The sequence below is a fragment of the Salvelinus sp. IW2-2015 genome, linkage group LG4q.1:29, assembly GCF_002910315.2.
Source record: "Salvelinus sp. IW2-2015 linkage group LG4q.1:29, ASM291031v2, whole genome shotgun sequence".
Classification (NCBI taxonomy): Eukaryota; Metazoa; Chordata; class Actinopteri; order Salmoniformes; family Salmonidae; genus Salvelinus; species Salvelinus sp. IW2-2015.
The window spans coordinates 62,357,343-62,370,672 of record NC_036842.1 but is presented as its reverse complement, the minus strand read 5'-3'; the positions used below and the strand labels follow the sequence as shown (position 1 = coordinate 62,370,672).

Below are 13,330 nucleotides of genomic sequence, written 5' to 3'. Positions count from 1 at the left end.
ATGTGACGCTTGCATGATGCTGATGTACTGTTGATTGGGTGAGCTGATCTCAAGGTGTACTGTACATCGCAAATAGTGTCTGGATTGTATTTTGTACTTTTAGGTGTATGATAGCAACATGARGAGGTGTGTGTGTGGTTGGCTAGATGACTGTAGCACATGTACGTAGGCTAAGCTATCCATAATATAGGTTTCTGTGAATAAAACYTTGTTAGGCTATTGACTTCTTGCTGTTGGTGATGATCATGCAATGTTTCCTGGATCTGCCTGCCAGGTACAGTAGATGATGGTTTTCGTGTTCTTTCTGTTCTGTTAGGGAGCAGTGCTGATGRTGATACACTGACAAGTGACTAAACTAACTGTATAACCCATGTTGACTGTAATAAAGACAAGTCCTAAAACATAGGTGGTAAGACATGATGAAACCCTTTCCCAGAATTCACCACATTGACCATTCCTTTAGAATGATTTGATGATCATAGGCTACCTTATACTCCTGCTAAATATGTTACATTTTATATGAGCTTACCAATACCTATAGGTCTATATCAGATTAATGCCTAGTATTATCAGACTAAGGACCTTATTTCCCACTGCGACCATAATCCACCGCTGCATAAAAACATTATTGGGATCGAAATGATCCGCGCTCCCCAGTGGGAGGTTTGAAGAGTATCAAAGCAGCAGAACCGCTTGCTGGCTACGGGATGGAAAAGGTTAGCTTGGCGCCGGAGTTTGTCAGTCGATTTAACCCTATTGCCCGCAGAACAAGACTACCATAGGCAGTGCTGCACTGAAAACCAAACACTACATCAGGATAGCCTACATTTGTTTTTTTGCTGGGGCTGTATAGTACGAGAGGGTCCATCGAATCTATCGTATGGTATTATCGTAGCAATTAGCAGTAAAGGGAAAGGCAAAATGTGGTACTCAAAGTTAGGCTTTGTGAGGTGACTTAACTGGTAAGGGAAAGGCACTTAGGCTACACACGACACTCACCTACTCTTCGCAAACTTGGGGTAAGCTATACCCTACCCGTGCTCATCTGTGGAGCGCGCGCATCGCAACGCCTCTGCAGTACGGATCTTGTAACGGGACACTCCGCTTGTATCATTTTCTCTCTTCYTATTTTGAAGACTTTTTAATCGCGTTTACAGGTTGGGACACTGTGGATCCCGTGGATACAACATGTAGCATCTGGTATTTTTCGGTGAGAGTGACTGATGTTGATTGTTCAAACGGACTGAGAACTAGAGAGCTGTTCTCTTCACTAATATGGTACGTGACAAGTTTATMTAGTCTTCATTCTTATTATTCAACGTTCACTGTCAAATAATGTAGGCCTATTTGTCATGGTCATTGCGCTTATTGGAGTTTAATGTCAACTACAAATCTGATCATATCTTGGAAATAATAAAATTATTATGATAGAATAGCAAGTAGCTTAGATGTTATATAAAGTACAATCACCTTTACACTCCTCGTTTGATAAATTGGAATAACCAAAACAGCTGTTTGATCTGTTTAAAAATAAATAACCAATAGTCTATATGATATATAGTGAGAGCAGCCTCCGCTGTTTAAAATGATGTAGCCTACAGTATTCTACAGTGACAGCCAATGCTTTAGTGGGACGTTCAAGACAATAAGACAAGGCATTCAACACATACCGATAAGCTTTATAATAAAACATTAAAAGACGATTAGGCTATGGGTTCCATAAAATAGGCTACTTGTTATAATAGTCTGTAATAGCCTATTATTGTCGACATGTAGCTTTGTAACTTGAAGTAGAAATTCCTTTACTTTTTAAAGATGACTTCTATGCAGAATCACCCGTGTGTGTGTGTGTGTGTGTGTGTGTGTGTGTGTGTGTGTGTGTGTGTGTGTGTGTGTGTGTGGTGTGTGTGTGGGTGTGTGTGTGTGTGTGTATCGCACACCTCCGCAGCCCCCGCAAGGCGGGTGGGCCCACGAGTTCTGGGGGCCCATGCGCCTGTCATCGTTGTACTTTTTTTTTTACATAGTTTTGATAGATGTTGTGATAGATGTTGATGTTTTGATAGAAACCCTCCAAAAACGATTTCATAAACCTTTTTATTTTCCATATYTAGGCTACTAGGAAAATAAGTGTTTGTTTCTTGGGCTTCAYGAATMTGACTGAAAAAGTGACTCAGGCCTTTAATAAAAATAAACAATTTAACAGTTTGAAAGAATAGGGGGATATCGGTGAATAAATGCCGTGGTCAAGGCTATGACGGCGCCAGTGCAATGAGCGGAGCTTACTCAACTGGTCAAAGCACATATCAGACTGATAGCCTAATCCTTTTTAGGTAGGCCTAGTTCTTTATGAGTTTTAGTTTATAAAACGATCAGTTCGCAGAAGCGACAGTTACAGGGATGTAAAAACAGCTTGATTGCCATAGCAACATCAGGTAAACTGGGTTGTGCTTCAAATAAAGCGTCTCATTCTCCTTAATTGCCGGCCTCAACACGTTACAGAAAGAGATTACATGTATAGGAAACTCTGGGGACAGGTCGTCTGGATTCTGGACAGCCATTAAATTGGCAGATGCAAACAGYTTATATTTAGCAGACAACAGTTCTTGAGGGCTTGAACAAAAAAAGCGGTTTGTGATTTCGTGCATAGGCTACTGGTGAATCGGCGTTRGAGTTGTGTGGTTGCAGTATCAACAGTCTATGCTATATCTTAGCATGCATCATGAAAGACTACCTTTACATTGTGCGCAGTGCAATGGACATATAATGCACAATGTSTCAGGAAAGACTGTCTGGGTCGACAACACTCAGTTTAGAAAACAGTCAGGCCCCRACAGGCCATGGGGAAAACATTTGCACACAAACAAGGAGGACTTCAGCAGACCAGGTAGAGTATCTCAAGTTGGATTTAATTTGATTGAATTTACCTTGAATATTGCAGGCCATTTGCTATTAGCCACACAAAACAATAGTWCAACAATAGTGGCTGAATTTATCTTCAAGCGACTACTTTTTTCCATATTGTTAGGTTATTTGATATTTATAATATTTTTTGGTATAAGAATTACATATCAAATTAGCATGCAGTTGCATCGAATGTTTTGAATTTCCAACTTTAATTAGCCTACTGAACAAGTAATTACATTATTGCCACCAGCCCACAGTCTAAAAATGGCCGCATTGCGAGACAGTTTCGTGAAATGTTAGGCTTAACATTAGAACATTTTGACCAAATAGGCCTACCAATAAACATATATCCATTAGCTAAAGCAAGTATATACGTGCACTGGCAACACAGAAAGCCCATCATCCATTCAATTTCAGCACCATGGACAGCGATTGGTGGTCTATACGGGCCTAACTTCGACCTGCGTTATGGCGTTATGCCAGTGGTGTGTGTGTGTGTGTGTGTCTCAGGCTACATGGTTCTTAGGCTATTTCATGAAATGGCACGCAATGGATTTGTAATGGACCTATAGCAGATGGAAACTTCATTGCTCTGATCTCCTGTGTCTGTCACTAGTGAGCGCAGTGGAGGGAATGTTCCTGATAATGCCACTGCGCCGCTAAAACACTTATTTCAATTAACTTTCCACTCGGCAAAGCAACCAACCATCAGACGGGAATACTGTATTACCAGTTATTCTATTAATAAATAGTGTATAATTCTCTCCCACCACGATGGAAATGAAACACCTTGACAAGAGTGATTTATTGAATCCCCTATGCAGAACTAGAGGAGTTACATTATGTAGCCCACCGCTGATTTAAACTGTAATTATCCGCCAACTATTATCCACCTCCCTAATGTTCTCCAAGGTATAGGCTAATAGCCATACCCCACATGCTAAATTGATGGTGACATTTTATATCACAATTAAAATGTGCAGTAGTAGAGGTGTGAAAAGCACTCCACTYTGCAACAAATCTAAGTAGTAGTCAGATCAGTTGTTGTCAGTCATAAACATCTTGAGAAAAGAGTAGCCCTGTTAGATATCTGTCACTATACCATATGGCATAAACATGACCACAGTGAGCCACACATTTCAAGCTTAATCCTCAGCTTTACTCATCCTCACAGGTAGAGATTCACACCCATTCATTATGACAGATGATGTGTCTGGGCTAGTTTGTCTGGGAAGAGTGGAGGTGTATTCTGACTCTACTGACCATACTGCTGTACTGTACTGTACTACAGGAAACGGAGGGCAGAGCACGCCGCCATCCACATCGTCAGTGCTATAGTGGAGCGCGTCAAGAGCTTCAAGTTCCTCGATGTCCACATCACTAAGGAATGGTCCACACACACCAACACAGTAGTGTTGGCTGAAAGCCTCCAACACAGGAGGCTGAAAAGATTTGGCATGGGCCCTCAGATCCTCAAACAGTTCTACAGCTGCACCATTGAGAGCATCTTGACTGGCTGCATCATCGCATGGTAGGCAACTGCTTGGCATCCTACCGCAAGGCGCTACAGAGGGTAGTGGGGATGGCCCAATAAATCACAGGGGCTAAGCTCCCTGCCATCCTTCTATACCAGGCGGTGTCAGGGGAAGGCCCTAAAAATTGTCACCCAAGTCACAGACTGTTCTTTCTGCTCCCGCATGGCAAGTGGTACTGATGCACCAAGTCTAGAACCAACAGGACCCTGAGCTTCTACCTCCAAGACTACTAAATAGCTAACCGGACCACCTGCATTGACCCTCTTTGCACTAACTCTTTTGACTCATCACGTACACTGCTGCAACTGTTTATTATCTATCATTATCTAGTATAGTCACTTTACCCCTACCTATATGTACATATCTACCTCAATTACCTTGTACCGCTGCACCGCGACTCGTGTATACAGCCAAGTTATCATTACTCATTGTGTATTTATTCCTTGTGTRATTWWTTTTTTTTCCTGAATTTTTGGAAGGGCCCGTAAGTAAGCATTTCACTGTTAGTCTACACCTYTTGTTTACSAAGCATGTGACAAATACAATTGTATTTTATTTGACAGTGCAGTACAGAGCTCTGATCCATTACGGACTCACTGATGTCAGTCTCTGGACTAGGGATGTGCTGTAGACGAGGAGGAGCCTCTACACCACTGCAGTCTAACTGAGATTTAATGTCCTTCTTRTCTTCTCTCTCTCTCAGTGTCTGCATGACGCCACCAGCCTGGGACCCGCTTGATCCTTCTGCAGAGTCTGAAGGGACTCACCTGATCCCCAGCCCCAGGATGCCCAACATCAAGACCAGCCACTGAGCCCCCAGTGTGACCAGCCCAGCCGGCCACCCACCCCGATGCCACCATGCCTATCATCAGCAATGCAAACCACGACTTCAGCAACCTCTCGGCCAGCGATGATAGCAGCCTCGATGCCATCTTCACCCAGATCCCCGAGACGGAGACGGTCAAGGGTGTCTACTACCAGAGGGCCCAGTTCATCAGACGACCAGAGGACCTACTGTCAGTGGACCACGGTCTACTAGCGGTCATCAACGTGGGAGGCAACCGCTACACTTTTCCCTGGAGCACYCTGGAGCAGTTTCCCTTGACCCGGCTGGGACGGCTCTGTGGCCTMAGCAGCCCAGAGGAGATTGCCGGCGTGTGTGACGACTACGACGAGACACGGCGAGAGTTCTTCTTTGACCGCAGCCCCTCGGCCTTCCGCGTCATCCTCAACTTCCTGGCWGCGGGGAAGCTGCGCATGCTGAGGGAGATGTGCGTGCTGTCACTACATGATGAGCTGCTCTACTGGGGCGTAGAGATGACCTACATGGAGCGCTGCTGCAAGAGGAAGATGTACACGCGCATCGAGGAGATGAAGGAACACGAGCGGCAGGAGGAAGAGCAAAGGCAGAGGCACGCCATGCTGCGCCCCCCAGTTGAGGAGACACGCTATCGCAAGTTCATGAACCAGCTGAGGGATATGGTTGAGAATCCCCAGTCTGGCCTGCCAGGAAAGATCTTTGCCTGCCTGTCGGTGGTGATGGTAGCAGTGACCGTCATCAGCCTGTGTATCAGCACCATGCCGGACCTCAGGGAGGAGGAGGACAGGGTGAGTGAGGCCAACCTTAACAATGACCGCCATAGTGCCATTAAGGCTGTAGCTTTAGAAATATCCACCAAGGTAACTTACATTTGTCACCCTCACTGGAGTGTGTCTCGTTTATTTGTGTGTGTGTGTGTGTGTTTGTGTGTGTGTGTTTGGGGCCTCCTCGACAGGTTAGTTTTCCTTGGACTCAGATTGATAATGACTAGTGATTAAGGACATTGCTTAAAGCCACAGTGATTCATCCTCACATCAGATTTATTCTGAAAGACAGAGAGTGTCCATTAACAACAATGATCAATATGCTGGCCATAGCACAAACAGGGCATGAACAAGCTCCGAAATTACTTCTCACTTTATTACCCTGCACCCAATGGCAGGTGTGTGTGTGTGCGTACGTGTGTGTATGCATGCGTGTGTGTGTGCAGTATGTGTATAGTTTTTGTCGTGTTTGTGTGTGTTTCAACTGATTCATATTCTTCTCAGTTGGCTGCATACAGTATAATGCAGCTAAATTGGTCTTTCAGTCACTGACCATCAAAAGTTGCATGCAGGACATGCTTTCCTTCACGCACACACATTGACACACACTCTCCCTCTCACACACACATTGACACACACTCTCCCTCTCACACACACACTGACACACACTCTCCCTCTCACACACACATTGACACATGCTCTCCCGCACGCACGCACACACACACACACACACACACACGTATGTGCACACACACACACACACAAGCTCTCTCTCTCACACACACACACACGGACTGGGATATGTTCTGGGTTGCCTCTGAGAATAACATTGACGTATACACTGACACGGTGACTGAGTTCATCAGGAAGTGTATAGGGGATGTTGGCAGGGAGTCCAGACAATCACGGATTACAAGTGGAAAACCAGCCACGTCGCGGACACCGACGTCTTGCACCCGGAAAGGCTAAACACCTACTTCGCCTGCTATTGAGGATAACACAGTACCAACGACGCAGGCCGCTTCCGAGGACTGTGGGCTCTTGTTCTCTGTGGCTGACTTGAGGAAGACGTTTAAGCGTGTTAACCCTTGCAAGGCTGCTGGCCCAGACAGCATCKSTAGCCGCGTCCTCAGAGCATGTGCAAACCATCTGGCTGGAGTGTTTACGGACATATTCAATCTCTCCCTATCCCAGTCTACTTGCTTCAAGATGTCCACCATTGTTCCTGTCACTCAGAAAGCGAAGGTAACTGAACTAAATGACCATCGCCTCGTAGCACTCACTTCTGTCAACATGAAGTGCTTTGAGAGACTAGTTAAAGATCATATCACCTTGTCGTGACTTTACTTTCATTAATCTGATGACTGTTATTTATCGTATCAACTAACTATGTTTAATTGTTACCTGATTAAATTAATCATGTAACAATTAACTCATTAGGAATCTGGGGCACCACAAGAGCGGTTCTTTAAAGAGTTACCATCTCCCGAATTAAACTAAAAAGGTCTTTACCTATCACATCCATCAAACAGTCAAGGTATTAAATCATAACCTCTTATCATATCATTCTGAACAGTCGTAATCTTCTAGGATCTGCAAAATCCTCATACTTCTCATGATTCAGTACACAAATTGGTTTAATTATTTATTTACTAGCTAACTAAATAATAACACACAATAAACATACACACATAATACTTGAGAAATAGGTCCCTAATGGACTGACAACATATGGCGGCTTCTTACACAGAAAATGAAGAGGGAGGAAAGAGAGAGAAAAAAGGATACTTATCGTTGATACATTTTAGAACTATTCCCACAGTAATCATATACTTTGCACACGAACCGCCGCCCGTTTTAAGTAAGAAATCATGAATGTATTTAACGTTAAGTGTGAATGCCTTCGTTCGCCGTTTATCTCTGTCGGAACCAGCCCTCCTTAGGAAGGTTGTTGGCCTTTCAGCGGCAAGCTTGTATGGCTCCGAATGTCCGAAAGGGGTCTCCCCTTTTCTACTGTTGTTCACTCTGGAAGATAGCTAGCCAGCCGTGTCGACGGTTCCCATTGGTGATGAGCGTAGTAAGATACTGTGATTTAAGAAGAGTAATACAGTAGGATGATTTGAAGAGTAGTAGGATGGTCCAACTTAGATTCGCTTTTCTAGATATTTGACTTAGAACAGCTGATCAGCCGTACCAGTGATTGTCTGGTCTAATGTTAATCTCTGTTGGCAATCCTTTTATGCACAATGGCCTAAAGGGACGTCTCCGTCAGTCTGACACGCTCTCTGACCTCACTCGGGGCGCGGCTACTTACTATGCACAGTTTTTAAGGGATAGATTCTCTTATGGCTCCTAAAATCACATTCCTATCTTAACATAAATACTTTCTACGTTTTTCATATTTCATGTACAGTATTTCCTTTATAACCTTTTTTAAAGACATCACAAAATAAAACCCAATATGGCATTATTTTTCTTTAGATCCCCTCTGAACATTCCCCACATTCTTATGTTAGAAATATTGTTCCAGTATTCACTTTTTGAACGTGTTAGAGTTTCAGCGGGAACAGCCATTCCTTTGGATCATACTGGAGGGGAAAGAGAGGGCCTGGCTACTGTCATCCACCGCCAAGCTGATCTGACCCATCCTGATCTGACTTGCCTAGTTAAATAAAGGTTAAATATWTWTTTTTWAATAAAAGTGTATTTACAAAATGCATCATTACATTTCTTCCCCAAATGAGTGGCGTTGTGACACTAACTGGCGGTTGTATGGGGAACTTGTTTGTGGCTCTGTCACTTCCTAAGTAAAAACAAACACACACCTTAATCATCTAAATTGACAATATTCTATATACAGTACCAGTCAGAAGTTTGGACAAACCTACTCATTCAAGGGTTTTTCTTTATTTGTACTATGTTCTACAMTGTAGAATAATAGTAAAGACATCAAAACTATGAAATTACACATATGGAATCATGTAGTAACCAAAAAAAGTGTATATATATTTTATATTTGAGATTCTTCAAAGTAGCCTGCACTTGAAGAAACTTTCAAAGTTCTTGAAATGTTCCCTATTGACTGACCTTCACGTCTTAAAGTAATGATGGACTGTCATTTCTTTTTGCTTATTTGAGCTGTTCTTGCCATAATATGGACTTCGCCATTTACCAAATAGGGCTATCTTCTGTATACCACACCTACCTTGTCAAAACACAACTGATTGTCTCAAARGCATTAAGGAGTAAAGAAATTCCACAAAGTGTCACGCCCTGACCTTAGATATCTCTGTTTTTCTATATGTTTTGGTTAGGTCAGGGTGTGACTAGGGTGGGTACGCTAGTTTTGTATGTCTAGGGTTTTTGTATGTCTATGTTGGCCTGATATTGTTCCCAATCAGAGACAGCTGTTTATTGTTGTCTCTGATTGGGGATCATATTTAGGAAGCCATTTTCCTCGTTTGTGTTGTGGGATCTTGTCTACGTATAGTTGCCTTTGTGCATACCAGTAGCGTCACYTTTCGTTTGTTCTTTATTTGTTTTGTTTTGGTGAGTTTCGATTTATTTAAAATATGTGGAACTCTACTCACGCTGCGCCTTGGTCTCATCTTTACGACGATCGTGACACAAATTAACTTTTAAGATGGCACACCTGTTAATTGAAATGCATTCCAGGTGACTACCTCATGCAGCTGGTTGAGAGAATGCCAAGAGTACAAAGTTGTCAAGGCAAAGGGTGGGTACTTTGAAGATTCTCATATATTTTGATTTTTTTCACACTTTTTGGGTTACTACATGAATTCATATGTGTTATTTCATAGTTGATGTCTTCACTATTATTCTACAATGTAGAAAATAGCAAAAATAAAGAAAAACCCTTGAATGAGTAGGTGTGTCCAAACTTTTGACTGGATCTGTACATCCACGYTCTTGGCTAAATGACTCTATCGTGGCATTTTGTCTAATGTCATATCTAGGGTGATCCTACTTAGCAGTGTGTTGCTTAGGGCACTATCCTAAGTTGATAACTACATGATAACTCTACAGCTGTAAGGCACTAGCTTCGGACAGTCTATAGGGATGACCTATGGACCTCTGGTGATTAATTTAGCTGTAGAGTCAATTTCCAACTTTACCAAGGCTGGTATTTTGCCCTCAAGTGATCCTAGTATAAATCCTCATTAAATATTGTTGTATGTGTGTGTTTATGCTTACACAAGCGCACATGCCAAGAGAAAGAAAACCAGTTATCCTGGTAGGCTGCAACCTGTAATGAGCACGAGGGGAGACAAAGAGCTGGTTTCAAGCGCAGGGCGTAGCAGGTGTTAATTGCAAAGGACCACAGGAGGAGGCAGGTAGCTGGGTCCAGGGGCAGGCAGAAGGTCATACACAGGGGGTCCAAAYGGGCAACAGTACAAGCAGGGAAAAGGATAGTAACGCAGTCCGGGAGATCAGGCAATAGGTAGATAACAGAAAAGCCGATAGGCTAAAGTACAGGCAGGGAATAGGCAAAAACTATCAAACACAGGAGGAGTAACTCACGGGAAACCCAGCACTCAGATGTGACACAGATGTGTCACAAAACAAACAATACCCCACAGTGATGGGGTGCAACGAAGTGAACTAAATAGTGTGTGATAATGACATACAGGTGTGTGAACAGGTGATTAGAATTCAGGTGATTGGGATCTGGAGAGTGAGCCACGTTCAGGGGATCTAGGGATTTGAGAGTGTGAGCTGGAAAGTGAGCTGTAAAGTGAGCTGCGTTCAGGGAATCTATGTGTTTGATGGTGTGAGTTGGAAGCAGATGTTACAAGCCTGTTCAGAATGAGTCTGACTTCATCAGATAATTTCTGTGTCAATGACCGCGTGTCAGTAAGAATCGTTGCCGACCTCAAGCCATATACCAAGGGGACCTGTAGTGGTTTTACTACAAGTCAATGTGTCTTACACCATTGTAGTGGCGATAGATATGAAGGAGTCTATTTCATAGTTATGTTATCCACGACGGAATTACTCTGTAAGCACTGAACCAGTCGTAGGCGGTGTGATCATGGTTCATGACTTCTAATAACTTTCCTCCTGAATGGAGGGTTCTATTTATTAGCGGCATGTGTGTTAACCTTTTCACACGTGAGTTCCAAATATCTCTAACGGTCGTCCCAGCGTGAGTTGTTTTATGCACGTGATGTCAGAATGCACTCACTGTTCCAAAATGTGATTATTACGCAACAGGACAGTCAACACGCTGCCTGCTAATTATCTATAGGCTATGTTTCAACATGTCAATTTCAAATWATTTTCTAACAAGTTGTATTTTCTAACAACAGTTTGAATTGAGGTGTGTTCTGCCTCATTAATTCTCATAGAATTAGTCCATTTCAGCGTTGCGGACATTTTATGTTTGAGGCTTTACTGAGCCGGATAAACTTCTCTCTTCCAGGAGAACCCACAGCACTTCACTCATGTTTGTGCAGATCAAGTATGACGAACATAATCACGTTCAGACAGCGGCTGATTATCTGTTTCGCAGTATGGCGTGAATGTCCATACAAACAAAATTCTCCGGGACTAATGCGAAATCCGTAGCACTACCACTGCCTGTCTGTTTGCGCCAGACCCTGTAACTTGGGAGTCGCAAACCCTGAAATCCCGCCAGCTTTCTCTCTTGCAACATGTTGCATAGCAGTAACTTAGTCCTTGCTCGTTAGTAGCAAAATAATGATATGCCTGTTTATCTCCAACACTGTGCCCTCCCTGCTTTGAAACAGCCTGAAGTATAGTTACCTGGTACGTCCTTCAGCGTTTATTGAATTTTAAAACCACTTCTGACACCATTGTATTGATCTAAAATAAGGACGCAAACAACGAGGTTCTAGCTCCAGCCTGTTTATTAACCTAACCCTCGCATGATACATATACGGATACCCCACAGGGACATCCTACTACACACCCCTTCTACATGCATACTTCGTGTCTTGCATCATTAAAAGTGAAGACGGTTATTTTATAAATCAGTTTCGTTAAACGCAGTCTTCTTCGACTTTATGTCTGAGTGTTTGCTTCCGTCTCTCCACTGTCCTTATGTCTACCGTTACCTTTCGTGCAGCTGGCTCGTATTGGACCATATCCAATCTCCATGAAAGACATCAGGCGCTTAGACTGGAGAGAACCTTTGACGAGGGCACTGCGCCGATGATGATTTGTGAAGGCTTGTTTGTAATTTCTCGTGTTTCCACTAAATGCATAATGTTCAGTGATCACTGCCTGAGTTCAGAGATCAATCCATTATACGTGGATCACTAATTAGTGGCGATTGGGACTACCCTTGCACATTATTAGAACATTTGAAAGGAAAAGGTTTTTCCTATTTTCCAAAGATCTGTTTTGGATATGTGGGAAGGTGCAAAACGAGTAATTGAAACGTATTATACATTATAATGAACCATCAAGCGACTTACCAAATAAAGAAGAAAGGGGGAGAAGACTTGTGAGAATTGGAATTGAATAATGCAACAAACCAAATTGAAATTATTATCAATCATAATGATTAATCATACCTGGATAGGCTATCTGGGAATTACATACACGTACTTAACCGGGGAAGTTGGATACATCTAAGCTTCAAAATTCAAAGATTTAAAAAATCTAATTTAATGTGAAGAAACTGGAAGAGTAAGGATTCAGACAATTTACTTATTAAATTGAATGAGACGATATATCGTCACTCTGCTCCCGCTCATTCCCCTCCCCGGCGCTTTGAGGCCAGAATCCTCTGCATCACTCACTCCTGCGCTATGTCCACACGTTACACGCCTTTTCACTTGGAACACGCGCCAATCACGTATTGACATCCGGACTCTCATCACCTGATTCATTTCCTCCCTACTAGACCTCAGTCATTCCCACTCATGTCCCTCGTCTGTCATGCATTCGACTTTTTTTCTGTATTGCTAAGCTGTTTATGTCTCTTCCATGCCGTGATTTATTAATGTTACTCCCCGTACCTGCTCTGACTCTCCAACGTCATCCTTGTCGATAGATCCGACAAGATTATCCAAATCCAATTGATTGTCTTAAGGCATTATCATAACAACAATAAAAAGCACACGATAGTTTACAATGCTAATACGTTACATTCAGAACAGTACCTAGGTTCACTTCCCTTCCTAAGCCTACTAATGGAATTCCGTAGAAGACGCGACTTCCAATCAAGTCAACTGGTTACTCGAATTGCTTTGCCAAAACAAATTGACTGCATAAAATCAAATTTCTAAATGACCAATCCAACCTGCAGAGTACTAGCC

The 13,330-nt window shown here is 42.8% G+C and overlaps 1 protein-coding gene across 1 annotated transcript in view; it reads left to right on the top strand.

Annotated features, from left to right (window-relative positions):
* The first annotated feature begins 779 nt into the window (after positions 1–779).
* LOC111960977 (voltage-gated potassium channel regulatory subunit KCNG4-like) overlaps positions 780–13,330 on the top strand; it is an 88,498-nt gene continuing 75,947 nt past the window's right edge. Inside the window, exons 1-2 of the mRNA XM_070443009.1 lie at positions 780–1,278; positions 5,143–6,047. Of these exons, the coding sequence (XP_070299110.1) occupies positions 5,298–6,047 (750 nt within the window). The 5' untranslated portion in view covers positions 780–1,278; positions 5,143–5,297. The remainder of the gene's footprint in view (positions 1,279–5,142; positions 6,048–13,330) is intronic.